General features: G+C 47.9%; 1 protein-coding gene across 1 annotated transcript in view; it reads left to right on the forward strand.

Moving 5' to 3' along the window:
* Positions 1 to 21,644, forward strand: part of T265_08239 (hypothetical protein) — a gene marked incomplete at both ends in the record, with an annotated part of 114,875 nt that overhangs the window by 20,006 nt on the left and 73,225 nt on the right. The window contains 5 exons of the mRNA XM_009173986.1: positions 4,600 to 4,753; positions 6,048 to 6,156; positions 7,836 to 7,995; positions 10,807 to 11,144; positions 20,399 to 20,471. Coding sequence (XP_009172250.1) covers positions 4,600 to 4,753; positions 6,048 to 6,156; positions 7,836 to 7,995; positions 10,807 to 11,144; positions 20,399 to 20,471 — 834 coding nt within the window. The remainder of the gene's footprint in view (positions 1 to 4,599; positions 4,754 to 6,047; positions 6,157 to 7,835; positions 7,996 to 10,806; positions 11,145 to 20,398; positions 20,472 to 21,644) is intronic.

Here is a 21,644-nt window from a genome sequence, read left to right on the forward strand (position 1 = left end):
ATTCCCTTTCCATTGTTGTTGCTTCCGAGCTACACAGAACTGCCTTTCGATGGGCGCTGATTGTTCATCTCCATCGAGCTTTACTGTCTTTTTTCGCTGTCGCGACGGGTGATTCACCCGTCGTCCACATAGCATCAATCGATCGTCCACTACATGCACACCTACGTACACACATGTGCGTTTGTCACACACGATGTAATACCCCCGGTTGATACATTGTCTGAAGTGACATTGTTTAGTCTCTTGCCTCCGTTCATGTTGCATGCCTCCACAATCGTGCGTCCGGTCAGCCGTTGTCCCTCGTGGTGTTTGTCACCAGTGTAGATGATTGACACACTCCTCTCCGTGGGGACCCTCGTTCTGACCTGCAACTGGCCACACGATATCCTGACCAACTTGTCACGAAATTGTTCCAATCTATAACAAAACTAACTGTTGTGTTTCCAGCTGGAGCTTGCGATGGAAGCTTCGTACGTAAAGGTGGATCGTTTATCCTAAATACTGATCAATAGAAGTTCCCATTTAGAAGCCCACGAAGGTTGGACAGTTTTCTGTGTGAACCAGCAAGCACGGAACGGGCGAAATATTTAGGACTTTCCCACTCCCTAATGCTTGCTGGTCAGCTGGATGGAGAGTCCGAGATATCTCAGTGGTTAGGACGCGAACTTACTAACTGAAAGGTGCGTGGTTCGAACACAACCTCTGCATCTCGACTACTCCTGTGTAGGCTTGGGCAATCTAGCACTCTCTCAGCCTCCATTGCTAACATGACAGCTAGGCACTGAAAAAGGCGTAATACCTGAACTATTATTACTATACAGTGATATTATCCCCCGATGGGCGAAACCGCTAGGGTGGTTTTTCTCGAAGAAGTTCGCGTCTCAGGGGGAGGGGTCTAACATGTCCCATGTTTCAACTGACCATCCAATGACTCAATGAGTCAAATATTCAATGTCCTATGTATGAGTCTACTTGCAATATGATTCTCATAATTGGCAACAAGCAGAATCGTACGAAACGCACAGTTTTGGTGAAACACAATCAATTGAAGCATCCATGATACTTATAAGGTCGATAAAAAGCCCACTGTCGTGACCCTCCATTTCATGTTTGGGCACCGTATTGTACGTATGTTGCGGGAAACACTCATCCGCAAATCAGTTTGGTGCTAACGGAAGACTTTACTGATGTTCACCGAAATCTCTCGTTTGTGATGTTCTTGGGGGCAGATGGCCCAGTGGATGGAGCGCGAATTTACCGACCGGAAGGTTCGTGCATCGAACCCGACCTCTGCCTCTCGACTTCCCCTGTCTAGGCTTGGGCGACCTGGCAGAGTATCCCAGCCCTCGTGCTTCCTTCGGGTTGCAGGGCAGTTTTTCACGATGTTCTTCAACTGCGGCACATTCAGTTGAAGAATATGACAAACCATAGATTCATCTGAATGTCTAGTAAGTGCAACGGTATCTTCAAAGTTTTGTCAGTTACGTACACTTGATTGTACGTTTAGGTGATAAAGTTGCTGGAGGCTTATTTGCTGAGCTCCAAGAAAGGTGAAACCGATAGTAGGCTGTCCGGAGTTTTTGTCGATTTTTAAAAAAAATCACGCGTCAATATAGTGAACATCGTCTCAGCTGGAACATGAGGCAGATTTTGTGCAGCACATTCAGTTGGGCGATATCAGAAATTCAGCTGGGTGTGTCATCAGCCTTCAGCATTGTCGACTGCAACACCAGGTGAAAACGCTGGTGCTTTACAGCTGTGCCACTATGCCAGTTGGTTGGAATGAAGAGAGAACTTGAGGTAGGGACCAAGCAGTCAAGATGCTTACATCCCCAACACAGTCAGAACATCCTGATGTCAGCAGACAGCGTGAATACCACTGACATCGATTCGCCGCCTCATTGTTCACATTGAAGGTCACGTGGATCTCATCCTGGAAGACGAACAGTACAAAATACGCCCAAACTTTTTGTAGCGTCCCTCGTCTGGTCCGGTCATGTTAAATTCTGTCCACTTCTAAGTTCCCGCGACTCTGATTTCGGCAGTCTTCTCGGCAGATGGTAACTCGGCATGCGTAACACATGGTCCGGCCACTTTAGTTTACAATGCTTAGTGGATTGTTTCAGCGGAGCATCCTCTGCTCCACAAAACGCCCGTCTCCTGATCACATTCCGAATTCGCTGGTCCCAACCAGTTTTAGCAATTGCTCCGAGATATTGGTAGTCACAATCTGAAGATACCTCAGATCCTCCATCCGGAGTCTCGCATCCCTGCAGCAATTCAGTCCGCATTGTTGTTTGATATAGGCGTCTAGTCTTTGAGATCCGTGAATCGTCTGTCACGCAGCGTCAGAGGTACGCAGAGCGTTCCACAACTTCCAGTATTCTTGGATTCTCAGTGGCATGTTCAAAGACCGTACATCAGGCAACTTGACTTTGCACTTTGTGGGCGCGATGCACATGGAAGACCTCGGTCAGCTTTTCTAGGAATGCTTGTGCTCCCTGCTCTTTTTAATAACTGGGAACTATGTTTTCGGTATATTCGAGTTCGACAAGGTCCTCACCCCGGAAACACCGGGGTTTTGGGGGACCCTCCTGGTTCGCCTCATTATTCCATCACTGACGGAATTAAACAATGATGGCGAAAGGGAAAATCTTTGTCGGGCACTAATGTTTGTAGGAATGCTTTTGGAGATCCCCTCCATGCACATCCACAAGTATGTGAATACAAATAGCACATGATATCCACAAACTTCCGAGGCGTACCTTGTTTCTCAAGCCTGTTGAAAAGAGCTAACCGGTCGACGGATTCGAATGGGACGAGATGACCCAAGTGTTTAGAGCGCAAATTTGCTGACCGGAAGGTCCGTGGTTCGAATCCGACCTCTGCCACTCGACTTCCCCTGTCTAGACTTGGGCAACCTGGTAGTATCCCAGCCCTCGTGCTTCCTTCGGCTGGCATGGCAGCTAGGCACCGGAAAGGTGCTACAGCTGAACGCCTTCTGTTTGATTCACTGGCCTCAGGTTTACCCCTCATGTGACGGCGGACATCATCTCTATACAGTGTTAAACGTGAATTTACTGACCGGCAAAAGTTTTTGCATAATGGCCGGTTTTCATACATCTCATTGTCGGAAGCTATTCAGCGCTGCGGGGCTTGGCTATCAACCCGACCGAATTGTCCAGTTTCAGCAGTGCGCAGCTGTCATGCTATCCGAAGGAAGCACGAGGATAGATTCTGCCAGGTTGTCCAAGCCTAGAAAAGAGCAGTCGAGTTGTAGGGGCTGGGTTCGAAACATGGGCCTTCTGATCAGTAAGTTCGCGCCCTAACCATGACACACTCTCTCGAGCTGAATACATACTCTGGATTCCACTCTACGTTTGTAGGTGCCATTCATCCGTTTGTCTATATTTATCTCAATTTGCAATTAACTCCTTTTTTTTTGTCGGGTCTCTGGAGCCTTTCCATCATCCATGCAATTAACTCACTTCATGTTGTCGGGTCGCTGGAGCCTTTCCAGTCATCCAAGTGCTTTCCGATTAGAGGTGGTTCGTGGTTCGAACCCAAACCCGACATCTTGACTACTGCTGTCTAGTCTTGAGCTACCGGACACCTTTGGGCGAAACGGCCCAAATGGTTAGAGTGCGAATTTACTCACCGAAAGGTCCGTGGTTCGAACCCGACCTCTACCTATCGACTTCCCCTGTCTAGGCTTGGGCAACCTGGCAGTATCCCAGCCCTCATGCTTCCTTCGGGTGGCATGGCAGTTAGGCACCGAAAGGGTTCTACAGCTGGACGGTTTTCTGCATTCCTTCGAGTGGCATGGCAGCTGAACACCGAAACGCTTCACGACTATCGTTATCACATTAGAGGTGGGTTTCTGTGTGTCAACAACCCGTCGTATGTTTCTTCAACGTCTTCCAGTTGATACCCCACACTGACCGTCAATCGTTTCGTTCAGCAAACGTGATTAGGCGTGGTGACCCCAGTCCAATCGGTTCACTCCAGAAGCGGAACTAACTGGAGTTCTTATGTTGTTGAGCGATGAAGGAACACCTCTGCAACATCCAAGATGTGGGTGGCGTGGCACTGTATTGACTTTCTGTGGGTCAGTGAGATGACCTTAAGCGGCACGGTAGCTTTGAATTCGAATGGCCGATTGAAGCATATGTTTGATCCTCTTTGCAGTTTGGCGTGACAGAATAACAGTGAGTTACCCAAAGAACACAGCTGAACTCCGTGTCTGAAACCTCAGCCCACCTCTTCGCCGGTGCCGTTGTGACATGTTCAGAATAACAGTGAGTTACCCAAAGAACACAGCTGAACTCCGTGTCTGAAACCTCAGCCCACCTCTTCGCCGGTGCCGTTGATAGTGACATGTTTATGTGGCCCACGGCCAAACAAAATAACGTAGTACTGTTTTCCAATATTCTGGTTTCACCGTGTGGAGCAACTGGGCACTGTGGGATGCCATCAGTTCTGTCAGTGTGTTAGTGCACATTCATTGTTCTTACCCAGTACATTTCAAGCTGTGCAAGCAAAACACTCTAATTCCGGTCATGTCAATCCTAACCGCTTCTTTCTGCTTCCTTTATCTAGTTTGAACAAGGACCCCAGCTTACCTAACGGGATCAGTCCCACCGCGCCTTCACGCCCCTCCCCACTCGCATCAGATCCCTCCCCTCCCGTCCCTCCGACCACTCCACCCAAACCCAGCTATTTGCCGTTGGATATCACCCCTCCGGTTAACCGAGTAAGTTCCCTCCGACTCAATTTTAGATGCGGCCGGGTCGGTCTAACGCTTCAAAGGGTTTTTCCCTTCCAACTTTACCCAACCCAAAGCATGAGTTCATAGGATAAATGGCATTCATAATGCGCACAATGTTTGGTGTTTTAACTTTCGCTAAATGTCTCCAAATTCATCCCGTCCTTTGGTATTCACTTCGCACCCACAAAGTGTAAGGTCATGCTTGTGGATGTGCAGTCACTGAACACGCCACTTACAATCCAGGGCGGAAGCACTCGAAGTTCTGGAGCGTTTTTCACATCTTGGAAGTTGTATTGGTTCTGATTGTAGTGTGACAGATGAGGTGAATGCACGAATCTGCAATGATCGGGTCGCGTTTGCTAACTTGAGACACCTATGGCGTCAGAATGGCTTATCCCTGAATCTGAAGGGACGTGTGTATCAAGCTACAGTACGGGCTGTTTTGTAGTATGGCTGTGAGACTTGGCCTATTCGAGCCGCGGAACTGAGACGTCTTCAGGTGTTCGACAATCGTTGTTTCAGAACCACAGCTCGTGTTCGTTGGTGTCAGTGAATCCTTAGCAAGTTAGCAAATGCGGCCCGACCCTTGCAGATTCGTGCATTCACCTCATCTGCCAGTTGAATCTCCCATCTAAAACCAAATTCCTGTGCAAATGAAAATGTTTGTAGAGAAACTGCTGGAGTTTATCATAGCATCCTAAAAATTTACAACGTAGACAAGACAGTTCTCGTGCTTTTTCGATAAGTTTCCCGCTTGTCTAGATAGATACACCTTGTCCATTCGGGGAGACGCACTCGATTGCTCAGTATGCTTCTTCGAAAGCTTTGACCTCATAGAAAAACGGGACATTACAAATTTGTGAACCATTCAACAAGATGGCGATGGAGCACTCGATTATGCTGTGATCGGTGAACCCAATCCATTTGCCATGGATGTTCCGGACCTTCGATTCAGAACGTTTTTACCGAAACGTTTTGTGCGGTGTACTGTACTTTCAGCGCTCCCGACAACGTTTTTAATATGGAGGTGGACGAGATCGAAGTTACTGGAGCTTCTAGCGCTAATCACGTGTTGTTCCGCTCGAAATTTTTCTCACCTTATGAGCTATCTGGAAGCCACGTTGTATGTTGTATGACGCGTGATCCGATTCCTTCCTCTTTCTGATCACTAAAATGGCTAATTTTAGCGTTCTCAGACACCTATTTGATGTGTCGTAATGATTAACAGATGTTACCATGACCCTGCCTAACAACCTCTTATCCACCCCCCAGCCCACAGCATTTTCTAAATTCAAGGTATCAACCGAACTTCAAAAGTCGATTGCTATTTTCGAAAGTGGCCACACAAGCCAGCCAGCAACGCAAAATGGTCCAGCGAAGCCCGTCAGGTACGTATTGACATCTTCATCGTGTTGTCTACTCGCCCAGAAACCTGTATCAGTTTAGGCCTCACACACACGCACACGTCACAGTTTCTCAAGCTTCATTTCGAAGCATCGCGTGAACTTGTTCCGAAGTCTGTTGACCGATGATTCGCCTACTTGGTGACCAATGTCATCTTGATAGTGTCTCAGACTCGCACTTAGCTGATTCTTGAACAAGCTGACTCTGATTTCAAGCTACCAATTGGTGGCTGCCCGTGGAATACTGTTGTTCAGTCAGTTACGATCAACGCGATGTCGTTCAAGGATTAGACGAGACTAGACTCATCCGCATCCGTGCATAGCTGACCTCCATCCGAAGGGCGAATGAACCAATCCTTACTCAGCGGATTTCATTGGATCATGGACTTTGTGCATCCGATCATCGATTAGTTTTCATGTGCCGCCACTTAATTCGACTCCCCTGTTTCGCGTGAGCGATCGCGGCTAAGCACACCTGCTCACGAATGTGAGAACACAACCTCCGGTTCTGATCCCGACCCCGAATGAAGACCCGACAACCGTCCGTGACATTACACATGGTTTGGTGTCAAGGCTGGAGAAACACCAGTCAAACTGCCATCCAGGCGTTCGTGGGGAGGGGGTAGGTAAATGATTGAAATACGTCATCCAAGACCCACGTGAGGTGATTTTTCTCACTCTTTTTCCATTTTTGTACTTGACTGTCTGTGTGTTTGCCTTGAGACACTGAACGCCTAACCGATGTCAATGGTATTCATCCTGTCAGTTTCTATCCAAATGGTCTGACCTGACGTGTTGGAGATGCGGGCACCCCGGATGTTTGTAGATCATCTCAACTCTCAGGCTTTATTGACCCGATTCTGCTTGTTTGCACAGCAGTGAAGCACCGGTGTTCTCTGATGTTGCTTCGAGCCGCGGAACTGAGACGTCTTCAGGTGTTCGACAATCGTTGTTTCAGAACCACAGCTCGTGTTCGTTGGTGTCAGTGAATCCTTAGCAAGTTAGCAAATGCGGCCCGACCCTTGCAGATTCGTGCATTCACCTCATCTGCCAGTTGAATCTCCCATCTAAAACCAAATTCCTGTGCAAATGAAAATGTTTGTAGAGAAACTGCTGGAGTTTATCATAGCATCCTAAAAATTTACAACGTAGACAAGACAGTTCTCGTGCTTTTTCGATAAGTTTCCCGCTTGTCTAGATAGATACACCTTGTCCATTCGGGGAGACGCACTCGATTGCTCAGTATGCTTCTTCGAAAGCTTTGACCTCATAGAAAAACGGGACATTACAAATTTGTGAACCATTCAACAAGATGGCGATGGAGCACTCGATTATGCTGTGATCGGTGAACCCAATCCATTTGCCATGGATGTTCCGGACCTTCGATTCAGAACGTTTTTACCGAAACGTTTTGTGCGGTGTACTGTACTTTCAGCGCTCCCGACAACGTTTTTAATATGGAGGTGGACGAGATCGAAGTTACTGGAGCTTCTAGCGCTAATCACGTGTTGTTCCGCTCGAAATTTTTCTCACCTTATGAGCTATCTGGAAGCCACGTTGTATGTTGTATGACGCGTGATCCGATTCCTTCCTCTTTCTGATCACTAAAATGGCTAATTTTAGCGTTCTCAGACACCTATTTGATGTGTCGTAATGATTAACAGATGTTACCATGACCCTGCCTAACAACCTCTTATCCACCCCCCAGCCCACAGCATTTTCTAAATTCAAGGTATCAACCGAACTTCAAAAGTCGATTGCTATTTTCGAAAGTGGCCACACAAGCCAGCCAGCAACGCAAAATGGTCCAGCGAAGCCCGTCAGGTACGTATTGACATCTTCATCGTGTTGTCTACTCGCCCAGAAACCTGTATCAGTTTAGGCCTCACACACACGCACACGTCACAGTTTCTCAAGCTTCATTTCGAAGCATCGCGTGAACTTGTTCCGAAATCTGTTGGCCGGTGATCCGCCTACTTGGTGGCCAATGTCATCTTGATAGTGTCTCAGACTCGCACTTAGCTGATTCTTGAACAAGCTGACTCTGATTTCAAGCTACCAATTGGTGGCTGCCCGTGGAATACTGTTGTTCAGTCAGTTACGATGTCTTTCAAGGATTAGACGAGACTAGACTCATCCGCATCCGTGCATAGCTGACCTCCATCCGAAGGGCGAACGAACCGATCCTTACTCAGCGGATTTCATTGAATCATGGACTTTGTGCATCCGATTGTCGATTAGTTTTCATGTGCCGCCACCTAATTCGACTCCCCTGTTTCGTGTGAGCGATCGCGGCTAAGCACACCTGCTCACGAATGTGACAACACAACGTCCGGTTCTGATCCCAACCCCGAATGAAGACCCGACAACCGTCCGTGACATTACACATGATTTAGTGTCAAGGCTGGAGAAACACCAGTCAAACTGCCATCCAGGCGTTCGTGGGGAGGGGGTAGGTAAATGATTGAAATACGTCATCCAAGACCCACGTGAGGTGATTTTTCTCACTCTTTTTCCATTTTTGTGTTTTGCACACCAGTTCTTTCGAGGAGCAATATGGTTGTGACTTTGCACTTTTGGTGTTGTATCCCTGCCGAGAAAAAGCATCTTGTTCGATTCACTGGGAATGGAGCTGAAGCGAAAAGCGCGGACGATCCGATGATTCCCTCCTAGGGCCGTAATAAAAATTGTCATTACTTTGTTGATGTACCTTAGAGGAATACGCGCAGTCTGTGGCCAAATCAGTTCACCGGTGTTCGAATGTAGGCTGTTTACAAATCATCGTGCTGCCCCCCCCAGAGCTCAGAGATTGTTCAAGCTCCCCAAATAACGAGGGCGGGAAATGAGTGCATTTCAACACTCGTGTATTCATCTGTAACGTCGGTTGTTCGAATGGTCCGTCGGCCAGAACGTCCAATGTTCTACCTCGAATTTTTCAAACTGATTTTCTCTCTCTAGAGCTATTTTAATTTTAATTTTGTATTGCTTTTTTGGACATGCACTCTTCAGGGTAACTTCCAAGCTACCTGGGAAAACTAATGGTGCTTGGGAAGCCCGGCGGAATGCCAGCCAGCCGAGCACGCAAACAGACACCCTACAAACATCAGCACAACCCCAGCAGCGTCGTGGCGTATCGTCGGTACAACAAGAACCATCACCATCACAACCCCAGCAGCGTCGAGGCGTATCGTCGGTACAACAAGAATCATCCATCACCATTTCCATCCCGCCCAGACAATCCATCCCGGAAATCAAGGCCCAAGCCACTGTCGTTCCAAATCGTAACGGGTCGTCACAGCCAGCTCTGTNCTTGCAATGCGCAGCTACCTACTCCCTCCTTCCCTAATCATCGGTGAACGAAACTGCGGCAGCTACAACCAGTGTACGACGAGTACACGGTTCTTACAGCTAACAATGATGATGACCATATTGAGTTATGAGCACTAAGTCCAGTGTTAGGTCATCACCTGCTTGAGCCTGCATGGATAAAATGTTCCACCGGAGGGTGTGGCCGCTATCAGTTCCTCTCGAAGCACTCCTGGCTACATACGCAGTCTGTACTAAGTCCGATGCACTGTCTCCTTGTGGTAAATAAAGTCTTTTATGCTGCAGAGTGCTTCAGCCGGGTTGACGAACCATTGGTTGTCTTTCTATGGGGATTGATTAGACTCTGATTTCAAGCTACCAATTGGTGGCTGCTTGTGGAATACTGTTGTTCAGTCAGTTACGATGTCTTTCAAGGATTAGACGAGACTAGACTCATCCGCATCCGTGCATAGCTGACCTCCATCCGAAGGGCGAACGAACCGATCCTTACTCAGCGGATTTCATTGAATCATGGACTTTGTGCATCCGATTGTCGATTAGTTTTCATGTGCCGCCACCTAATTCGACTCCCCTGTTTCGTGTGAGCGATCGCGGCTAAGCACACCTGCTCACGAATGTGACAACACAACGTCCGGTTCTGATCCCAACCCCGAATGAAGACCCGACAACCGTCCGTGACATTACACATGATTTAGTGTCAAGGCTGGAGAAACACCAGTCAAACTGCCATCCAGGCGTTCGTGGGGAGGGGGTAGGTAAATGATTGAAATACGTCATCCAAGACCCACGTGAGGTGATTTTTCTCACTCTTTTTCCATTTTTGTGTTTTGCACACCAGTTCTTTCGAGGAGCAATATGGTTGTGACTTTGCACTTTTGGTGTTGTATCCCTGCCGAGAAAAAGCATCTTGTTCGATTCACTGGGAATGGAGCTGAAGCGGAAAGCGCGGACGATCCGATGATTCCCTCCTAGGGCCGTAACAAAAATTGCCATTACTTTGTTGATGTACCTTAGAGGAATACGCGCAGTCTGTGGCCAAATCAGTTCACCGGTGTTCGAATGTAGGCTGTTTACAAATCATCGTGCTGCCCCCCCCAGAGCTCAGAGATTGTTCAAGCTCCCCAAATAACGAGGGCGGGAAATGAGTGCATTTCAACACTCGTGTATTCATCTGTAACGTCGGTTGTTCGAATGGTCCGTCGGCCAGAACGTCCAATGTTCTACCTCGAATTTTTCAAACTGATTTTCTCTCTCTAGAGCTATTTTAATTTTAATTTTGTATTGCTTTTTTGGACATGCACTCTTCAGGGTAACTTCCAAGCTACCTGGGAAAACTAATGGTGCTTTGGAAGCCCGGCGGAATGTGTTCCAGCCGAGCACGCAAACAGACACCCTACAAACATCAGCACAACCCCAGCAGCGTCGAGGCGTATCGTCGGTACAACAAGAATCATCCATCACCATTTCCATCCCGCCCAGACAATCCATCCCGGAAATCAAGGCCCAAGCCACTGTCGTTCCAAATCGTAACGGGTCGTCACAGCCAGCTCTGTCTTTGCAAATCCCTCCGACGGGTTTTCCTTGCGGTGGCTCAACACCGAAGTCATCACCTCTGTCTGCTGGTGTCAGCGATAGCGATCAGAATGGTGAGTGGTTGTACGGTCTCGCGTTTCCCTTTGGTTACAACATCATCGCGCAGGCATTTAGTGTAGCCCGTTAGGGGCTTGGTGGCTATCCGAAAAATGCTTTGGTTAGCTCCGGTTGTTTGAGGGTTCCTTCCGTCGGAAAATCGAATATTACTTGCTCGAATTCATAGGATGTGGTCACCTTTTTTTAAGACTTTTTTGTGAAATGACTCATAAATGTTAACAGTAAATCACATCTGCTTGAATTGCCTTCTGTCTGGGCGAGACGGCCCAAGTGATTAGAGCGCGACGTTACTGACCGGAAGGTCCGTGGTTCGAACCCGACCTCTGCCGCATCTCGACTTCCCCTGTCTAGGCTTGGGCAACCTGGCAGTATCCCAGCCCTCGTGCTTCCTTCGGGTGGCATGGCAGCTAGGCACCGGAAGGGTGCTACAGCTGAACGCTTTATCTTTGTCGAGATGCAGACGCGGGGTTCGGATCACGAACCTTCCGGTTAGTATCTCGAGTTCTGTCTTGGCGTATGAGGGTGGTGGGGATTCTGCTGATACAAGATTGCAAGAATGCACACACACCGTGTACTTCAATCTCCACGTATTGGGGTCTAACCCCAAAACTACTGTAGGTACAGAGTTCGTTGGTAACGGCTTTTTGTGTCTCACTGTCGGGAAATCACCTGACCTCCTTTGTAGTTGGTTATGTGGGCCTTCGCAGTACCACTTTTAGCGCGTAGAATAATGGAATAGAAATCTGACCGTTCGCTGCCTAGGTGCCGTACTACCCGAGAGAAGCACGAGGGCTGAGTTGGCCCGGGCAGCCCGGACAGGAGCGGTCGAGATGCCGAGGTAGGGTTCGGACGTCGGACCTTTCGGTTAGAGCGCGAATTTCCTGGCCAAAATGTCCGTGGTTCAAACCGGACCTCTCACTCTCGACTTCCCCTGTCTAGGCTTGGGAAACCTGGCAGTATCCCAGCCCTCCTGCTTCCTTTGGGCGGCATGTCAGTTAGGCATCGAAAGGGTGCTACAGCTGAACGATTTTTTTGAGCCCTAACCACTGTGCTATCTCGAACCCTCTCTCAAGGCCGTCGTTGGTGATACGCTTCAGTTACGTCTCAGGTTTTCACACGGCTACTTCAATCGGACACATCAAACAAGAGGACCCAAGGACTTCGGCGCCATAGGTTTCCGTGGAAACATGAGACTCATCCACAGTTCACTATGGCAATCCTTCAGATGTAGGGAGAGCGAGATAGACATCTCCGAAGATGGCTACTTCCCGGAAGAGTTTACAGGAAACTTTTCCTCTTCAGGTTTCTGTATGACACTGCTTCTGGAGAGTCTGTTCCTCAAGAAGGACTACAGACCTCACCACTTATAAAATATGCAAGAAACATCCACATAATTACAAGACACATGACAGTTACGAGTGCCGTGCATCACTTCCAAGCCATTTCGAACCTCAACTAATTCTCTCACTTGCACACGAACTTAGTTTGGACAGGAGACTCAACTGAATCCAGCTGAATCTCGTTTATAGTGGTTTCATCACCAGACCGCGTCATGTTGATACGGTGTTCGAAGAGTTTCCAGAAACATTATGATTAGTGTATGCCATCTATTTGAAAATCCTTCAGCCGTAGCGCCCTTTCCGTGCCCAACTACCTCGAAGGAGACACGAGGGGTAGGTTGCCCAATCCTAGACAGGAGAAGTCGAGAGGCAGATGTCGGGTTCGAACCACGGATCTTCCGGTCAGTAAATTCGCGCTGTAACCACTTAGCCATTCTCGCCTATTCAAGGTCTGTTTAACCTGGCTGAACTAGCCGGGCTAAAGTTCTTGCGAGAACTTCGAAACCACGGCCTGCTAACTTCCGGTTCCTCCCTGGGGATGGCGTCTACTGGGAAACAGGTAGCCGCTAGACATATTCCTTACAACTTCGACGTTTGAGATAAAACAAGATGAGCTGGTCTCATCCATCAATGATACTTGCTCATCTTAGTAACACCTTGTACCGGTTACTGGTTTGTGTGAATGATGTCTCGAGTGCGGATGGAATTGGGACTTTCGGTGCATTTTCACTAGCTTGTCGTTGTTTGACTGTGAAACATTGTATACTACTGGTGAAACATGCGGGTAGTGTGTGCAGTCCGGTGCGGTGTCAAACCGTCAACCGTGCATCGTATGGACAATTTGTTCGGAAATTATTGAACCGATTTACAGTGCTTGTTCAGGAAAGTTCAAGAAGACGCTTGGGAATGTTCACTCTTGAAAAAAACCTTTTGCAACTAAGTTCCTTTTACTTTCGCGTCTAATGGCTTGTAACTGCTTAGTTTGTGCTGGTCAATAAACGACTGTGCACTCCAGGGCGCTCATCCTTTCACCTAGATCGTCCCTAAGTAAAGGTCTTATTTTGCGGAATGTGGCATCACAGATGGTTAAAGCTGTTTGAGCGCGAATTTACTGACCGGAATGTCTGAGGTTCGAACCCGACCTCTGCCTCTCGACTTCCCCTGTCTAGGCTTGGGCAACCTGACAGTATCACAGCCCTCGTGCTTCCTTCGGGTGCCATGGCAGCTAGGCACCGGAAGGGTGTTACAGCTGAACGATTTATGTTTATTTAATCAAGAATGTGACGTTGTAAGTGTCTGAACTTACTGGGGAAACGAACGCTGAAGCTTCGACTACGTTTACGGTGAAATTTACTGGGATGATGTACGATTTTGTCGGCCTCTGTAACCGTTTGCTGTCCTTTCAAGATTGAGGCTTTGTTCGGTAGTGACCATAGATTCCGACGAATCTAGTTTGAACAAATCTCAACAGAGCCTATCCAGGTCAACGAGTAACCAAGGTGTTCACTTTGATTACAAAGTCATAACATGCGAGGGCCTTGGTCGACGCTACAATCAGGAGACACCGATTAGTTTGTCAAGGACAGTCCTGTCAGGTTACACAGTTTTTATACAGTTCCCCCCCAACGGAGACCATTCCCAGTGGTGGTCCCACTTCGGGGAATTATTTCACCGAGTGCTTCCAGTGACACTCGCACTGTTTGTACTTTCTCAATTTCGCCGGCGTCTTCTTTTGTGCTTTCACCCCAGTTGTATTTGATAGGGTTGGTGACAGTCAATGTGATCACTCTGTTCTCCTGGTCTCACCTTCTCTGATGCGATCATCCTGACACAGACGTTGGTGGATCAACTCTCGTGTAGGACGAAGCATTTCTCGCCAGATTCAAGACATTCTTTTCTCGTAGTGTCGTTCCCTCTGAGAGTGTCGACAGACACACTGCCAACGATGGCGAACCTGCTTCCTGACGAGTCCTCCATACATATGTGTTTTTGAGCGTCGTGAGTTGTGCTCACCGTAGCTCTGTTTCGATATTTGTAATGTACTTTTCAATGGTAACCTATCACTTGATCAGTGAGGATTGCACCGAGTACGGAAGTCGCTAATGCGTTTTTGTGCTGTCGATCTTCTGACTGGTATTCGTGACTCTCCAGTCGGTTCTTACAAACGTTTTTAGGACATGCGCGCTTTCTTGTTTTCTTCTGGGAGACTTTTTACGCAGGTATTCGGGGTCACCAGTTAGTTACACTAATGAATAAATCAACTGTTGGTGGGTCTGTACCCCAACCAGTTGGCACTGAGCATTAGTAATATTAATAATAATAATGGTAGTAGTAATAACAGCCTTTCAGCTGTTGCAGTCTTTCGGTGTCTAGCTGTCATATCATTTTAAGAAAGCACAAGGGTCGAGCTACTGTCAGGTTTCCCAAGCCTAGACAAGAGCAGTTGAGATACCGGTGCTGGGTCCGAACCACGGACGTTCCGGCACTGAGCCATCTCGATCTCTGGCCTTGAGCAGGCATTGATTGCTAAATATATGATCCTGAAGTTACTTCATACCCGTGATGACTTAAGATTGATGTGCCTAGGTGTGGGCGTGAACTGTTTTCCGTCCATCGTAGGGGTTAGTCCTTAAGGCAAGAACTTACTGACCGGGAAGTCCGTGGTTCGAACCCAACCCAACCCCGCGGCCCTCCTTGTGGTGGCTAGGTAACTAGGTACCGAAAGAATGTTGCAGCTAAACGACTATCAACAATGAAGACTCGGTGAGCTGATAACAGTTGATAGGCGGTCAAACTGTGACGGTGAGGCCCCAACGTGAACACTCTGTCGCATTTTGGGTTCTCCGAGTAACACGTCGGCACGTTGAGACCGCACGCTTGACCGCGCGGTTGGTGACATTCCTGGGTCAAACTAGTGATGTATTACTTGAAGAAAAAACAACCCCTAGAACGAACTCCGAAAGATTCTTCGCCCCTACTTTGCTTGTATGTATTCTGTTGGCACCTATCGCTTTTGCTGTCCAAAGCGTCTTGTTAGTGACTAGTTCCTGTTTGGTGAATTCGCGACGTATAAACGTGTATCTGCGGATAGCCGGCGACCCTTGGGAGGACGTTGAGTCCAGACACATCCATGATTAGTGACACAGACGTCCAATTCTGTCTTCTCTATACTCTACAACAAAACGTGTCTATACCACGGCCATGCGATCACCACCCAGTTCGGACTGTGCGACACACCGCGCATATCCTTCCTGTCATCTCCCGCGTCACGGACGAATGGGACCGCGACAGCTTGAAGTATGGTTTTGCAACCGATTTTGGCGATGGTTCCCGTGGTGATTGTCCGCTACCTTGACTACCTGGAAAATCGGGCCTCTAGAACAGTTTTCGGCTCATTACCCCCCATCATCTATCACTTCTTCTTAGCGTGAACAGTAGAAGCAAAACACTCGTGCATTTTTACCACAAAAAGTAATCCCGTGGAGTGTACGCGGGGCATAATTTTAGTGTGCGACCCGTCCGAATAGACGAGTCGACCCACATTCCTCTTGTGATGTAAACAGAGGACCTGTTAATGTCATCATCATCTTCGCTTTCCACGCTGAGCTCTTGTTAGGTCAATGTTTAAGGCGCGAGCTTACTGACCGGGCGAGATGGCCCAAGTGGTTAGAGCGCGAATTTACTGACCACAAGATCCGTGGTTCCAACCCGACCTCTGCCGCATCTCGACTTCCCCTGTCTAGGCTTGGGTAACCTGACAGTATCCCAGCCCTCGTGCAACCTTCGGGTCGCATGACAGTTAGGCACCGAAAGGGTGCTACAGCTGAGTGCTTTCCACACTGGTGAAACGATATGGTCACAGGAGAACAATTCATACCGCATAGGCTTTGCAACCAAACTTGAGCAAGAAACAGACACTGACAACAGGTGGGCACCTACTACAGAGTCTGCAAGGCATGAATAGAACTAACTACTCTGCCTTTCTCGGGTTGATTACACACACACACACACACATACTCAAAATAACTACGATTCGCCTATCCTTTGCAATAAGCCACAATACATGCAGATCATGACCGGCATCGTGCTGAACGATGTTGGGCACGTGACCCGTCGAATCCGCATTTTTGATAAACAGCACAAGTATGCAAGTTGCATGGTTGTTGTAAACTGTGTCCAAGTATAGTTGGCGTCGCATGAAGAAGGGTAGTGAGACGCTTTGGAAATTGTTCCACCCGAATGGTGAGGCGGTCTTTGTGCAACACATTTGATTGAGATGTATTCTGGTCTGTTAGTCCAGCTGAAATCCGGTCGGGTCTTCCATGACAACTTGTGGCTGACCAAGGGCGGTGTTGTGGACTTTCTACTGTTGGGGGGCACTTGCTACCACGGCCACTTGTATTTTGAAACTAACGTCCCTTGGTATGACCCCGTTTAAGGCACTCTTAAGTACCCCATTGGGTTACTCCGTACGGCTCACATCACACCGTTGTATGCTCCAAATAACTCTGCGTTCATGCGTTGTGAGTATTTTCTTTCACATGTCGCAGGTCATGCGTTTTAGCTGGTTGTCCAAAAAGAGAAAAACAAGAATAAACTGATATCACATGCACGGTTTGTACAGCCAAATTCCTCTGACGTGACCGCTGAGAATGTGAACAGCGATTCATAATTAGGCAGCTTGATTTTACACAGCCTCTCAGCTTAAACCCACTGCACAATGAATCGATCTGTGTTCAGTACGACGAACGCACACAAACCGCATTGCGTTCACGGATTATCTGATGGTTAGTATCGTGTGACGCAATCAGTGGTCAGGAAATTACACCTAGTCCAGTACACATAGCGGTACATCATTCGTTGCCGCTATTTAATGAGGCCGTTTAACCTTGAAACTGTTGTGTGAATTGCTGAGTCCTCTCTATCGATTAGCGAGTGGCCTCGGGTTCTGTTCGGAATCGTTCAGATGTAGCACCCTTTCGGTGCCTAACTGCCGTGCCACCTGAAGGTTGCACGAAGGCTGGGATACTGCCAGGTTGCCCAAGTTTAGACAGGGGAGGTCGAAAGGCAGAGGTCGGGCTCGAACCACGGTTCGAACCTTGTGGTCAGTAGATTCGCGCTCTAACCAATTGAGCCATCTCGCCCCCTCTCACACACCTGCCCGAATGCTGCTCACACGGAGACGTTTGTATGAACTTGTACAGTTTTGCATACATCCGCCTGTCCCCGGACCGCTTATTTTGACGTACGACAGTGATGACAATGGTAATTTTTGCTTTCCGGCACACACACAACTGATGTCACATAGGGCGGCGAGTGCTGAGCTTTGTTCCCGTCCTAATCACCAATTCAGGATCGGAAGTGTGTATTCAAGTCTTACGTATTCCATCTAAAGTGATGTAAGCGCCGCAACGCACATGATGGTCAATATCAATCACTGAGTCCCGTATGTATACTCCGATCGTACAGTGTGCGTACAGTGGTACTCAACCAGCAGTGGTATTCTCCGGTATTCTGCTGTCTGTTGAATACTATCTCTGGCGGGCCGTCTACTTGGGCCTTGACGTAAACTAAACGTAAATCGCCCTATACAACCAGATCAGATGTATGAATGCGACTCTGAACAACCATGTGGGCGAATTAGGTAACAAAGATCGGAAGACAGTAGTATATGAGTGGTATATTACGTCTATACAACTAAAATTCGTTGAAATCTATTCTATTAGGACATTTCAGATGCATAATTTGTCAGTCTGAAACAGTTTGATGGGACGGCTTCGTCTACCTGGAGAGTCTGTCACGACTGAAGCAGGTAAAGTGTATGGATGACGACAAGGCTAGCTGAAAAGCGTTCACGCCGGTCCGCAACTTGGATTAAGGCAATCCCTACATTGTAGAAAGTCGGCGAACTACGGGTTGTGACCTGAGGGTATCTCGTGGTGGCATAATCGGTTGTTCTGCGCGTATGGAAGCGATACGCTGGTTACAGACTCTTGTCAACGATTGACTTGACCTAGTTATTACCTCATTCTCGATTGCCGTCATCAAAACGCGGAGATTTATGTGTACCGGAGTTTTTATATGACGTGAATACCGCCATGGTTTGGACACCTACTTAGATCAGAGAGTGCGTCAGCTGATTTAGGAAAGCGCACGATCTGATCCATTTGTTTATCGAATTATCACGAACCTTGCTAATGTGAATAGGCGCAGCTCTTTCAGAGTGAAATCGTTCCTCAGTATAGATTGATCTTTCAACCAACTTTTTGGCTTGTATGGTTGTGCCGCATAGTAACACAAATAAAAAAGCTAAGTTGGGAAAACTGGAGTTAGCCAGTGAATGGATGCTACGCACACTCCTGGAAATATCCCTCTCACGTGATTTCCCTCCTTATTAAGAACATGTCACGTGAAACTATTCAGATTAGTCAAACCCAGCCCTTAGGAAGTTCTTGAACGTTTCTCTGAATTATCTTCTTACAGAGAGGATTTTTACGGTTTTAAATCTACGGCAAATGTGTAACCTAACAACTCTTGCGAGCGATAGAATGATAAACAACTTAATCATAATGCACTACTCATAAGGTTGCTGAAAATTCTTCGACAGTCCACGACCGGTTTCGGGCTCATCAGGTAGCCACTGTTCCTGTTCTGCTTGAAACCGAATTGCATGAAATTGGCGAAAGAGACTCACATGGGGGAGATGGGTCAGAGCACGAATTTGAAAGAAAGCGTCCAGCTGTAGCAAGCACCCTCACGGTGCCTAGCTGCCATGCCACCCGAAGGAAGCATGAGGGCTGGGATACTGCCAGGTTGCCCAAGCCTAGACAGAGGAAGTCGAGTGGCGGAGGTCGGATTCGAGCCACGGACCTTCCGGTTGGTAAATTCGCGCTCTAACCACTTGGGCCATCTCTCCTCCGAGCGCGAATTTACCAACCGGAAGCTCTATAGTTCAAATGAGACTTTTATATATCGACTTCTCCTGTCTGGGCTTGGTCAGCTCACCCCTCGTGCTTCATTCGAGTGGCATGGCAGCTAGGCACCGAATTGGTGTTACAGCCGAACGGTTTTTTTAGGTAACTGGGAACTACTCAGTCGATTTGTCCACAAAAGTTTGTCGCTCTAGGGGGGCTTCTGATTGCGACTAGTTATGTTCTAGTGTTGTGTTCACATACTGACCAGAAAGTCCGTGATTCTAAACCAACCCCTCGACTGGTTCCATTGACGATTCGTTTCAATTGCCCTCTATACCTCGATGAGACATTCGTGAAGATTTCTTCTCGCTCGAGGGGATGGTGTGTCGTGAAAATGCAACCCGATCACTTCGCTCTGTTAGGTAACACGTAACGTTCTAGTTTCGCTGTTATGTGACTCAACAGCACCCCACCACCGCCACCACATGCCCTGGGACGCATGCCTTCGAGAATTTTCGTTCGTACCGACTGGTATGTAATTTTACAACTAGCCAGAGTGTGTCAAACTCCGTCATTGTTTATTTATTCAGCATAGACTAGGCACACAAACTCGTCTAGGTCACTTGTATGCGCCAAAAATGCTGACGTTCGGGTAGCCTCAACCGACACACACGCGCACACACAGAGGCGAATTCCAGCACCATCATGGCGTTTCACGTGTGATCCGTGTCGGAATATGGTGTTATGTCATCTCACGCTCATCGAATCGGTTCGTTGTGACTGCTTCGATCTTGGCATAAGAATGTTCAGCAACCAAATGAGTAGTGTGTTACTTTGAGATAACGTTCTATTGTATCCTCCTCTGCCCTACAACAGCTGTCCTCCGAACAGTTTAAACTCTCAACACGAATCGCTTTGAACTCAAAATACATAGATTTAACGGTCTGTATAGATTGGTAGTCGTTCCACTTCAACTTTGCTTTTTTTGCATTGAAGAAACGGAATATGAATCTGTGGAGAGCTACAAACCAGGATTATCTTTGGCAGGCCCCGGCAGGCTTTCTTCATGGTAAGTCGCAGTCTTCAAACGTATTCTCTACCCATCCGCCAGTTCCTTGAATTCAAGACCGTCATAATTCACCCATGGTCATTTGTTTAGGCTGATGCGGGTGGTATGTTACTTTTTGACAGGTCGGTTTTCACGGTTTCTTAGCTGTTGTCCTCGAGTTTGTGATAGATAGATCGCCATCAGTTGTGTGATACGTGCACACGCCGCGTGCGCGATTGCGTCTTGCGTTGTGCGTCATGTCAGATTTATGGTTACCAACATTCCCGATTTGCTCTCTCTGTGTGAGACAGAGCTTGGTAGTCCGTCTTCAAGGTCCTTGCGTATCCGTAATTACTGTTTTTCTTTCGAGGGCAACGTGACTCACCCCGCTACCCGCCTTGAACAATGTTACGTCGATGCAACTAGTATTTGGTTTGGTCTTGGAGAAATCTCCGGAAGTCACTGAAGCCTTTGACTTTGAAGCAGTCCTGTAATTCACACCTCGGCAGTCGAATTACTTTCATCGTTTCATCGAAGGGCCCTTCCTAGCCTTCATCGTTTCTGTTTTCGTAGCGTGATTCAGTGTGTTCATCTCTGAGGAATGGTGCCTGTAACGTGGGTATTCAACTGGGCAGTGGTATTCAATGTCTACAAGGATATAGTGACGGTGCACGCCGATTCTGAAAGGGACAGAAGTGGAATCGGATGGCACACAGAGCAGCGGCTGGGTAACACAGAGTCCGGAAACAGCAACATGCGTGTGCCGAAACAGGAGTGGTCTGCGCAAGTTCAAGGTCACTAAAGAGGGGGTAATAGTGGGCTACCCTCTTCTATCTAGAGCTCCTGGTAGCTCGTCCGATGCACCGCTAACAGGGTGTACGAAGAACTAGTGCTAACAAGTGCGGTTTCAGCTTGAATCACGTTAAACAATCGTCCAGCTCCACCAGCCTTTTGGTCCCCAGCTGCCATGCCACCCGAAGTAAGCATCAGGGCTGCGATACTGCCAGGTTGTCCAAACCTAGACAGGAGGAGTCGAACTACGGTTCTTCTGATCCGCCAGTTTGTGCCATCGAGATTCGACGAGCTCATCATCATCGTCATTGTCAGCTGTAAGAACCGCGTACTCGTACAGTGGTTGTAGCTGCCGCAGTTTCGTTCACCGATGATTTTTTTTTTTTTGGGGGGGGGGGGGGG

This window comes from Opisthorchis viverrini (assembly GCF_000715545.1).
Source record: "Opisthorchis viverrini unplaced genomic scaffold opera_v5_205, whole genome shotgun sequence".
Classification (NCBI taxonomy): domain Eukaryota; kingdom Metazoa; phylum Platyhelminthes; class Trematoda; order Opisthorchiida; family Opisthorchiidae; genus Opisthorchis; species Opisthorchis viverrini.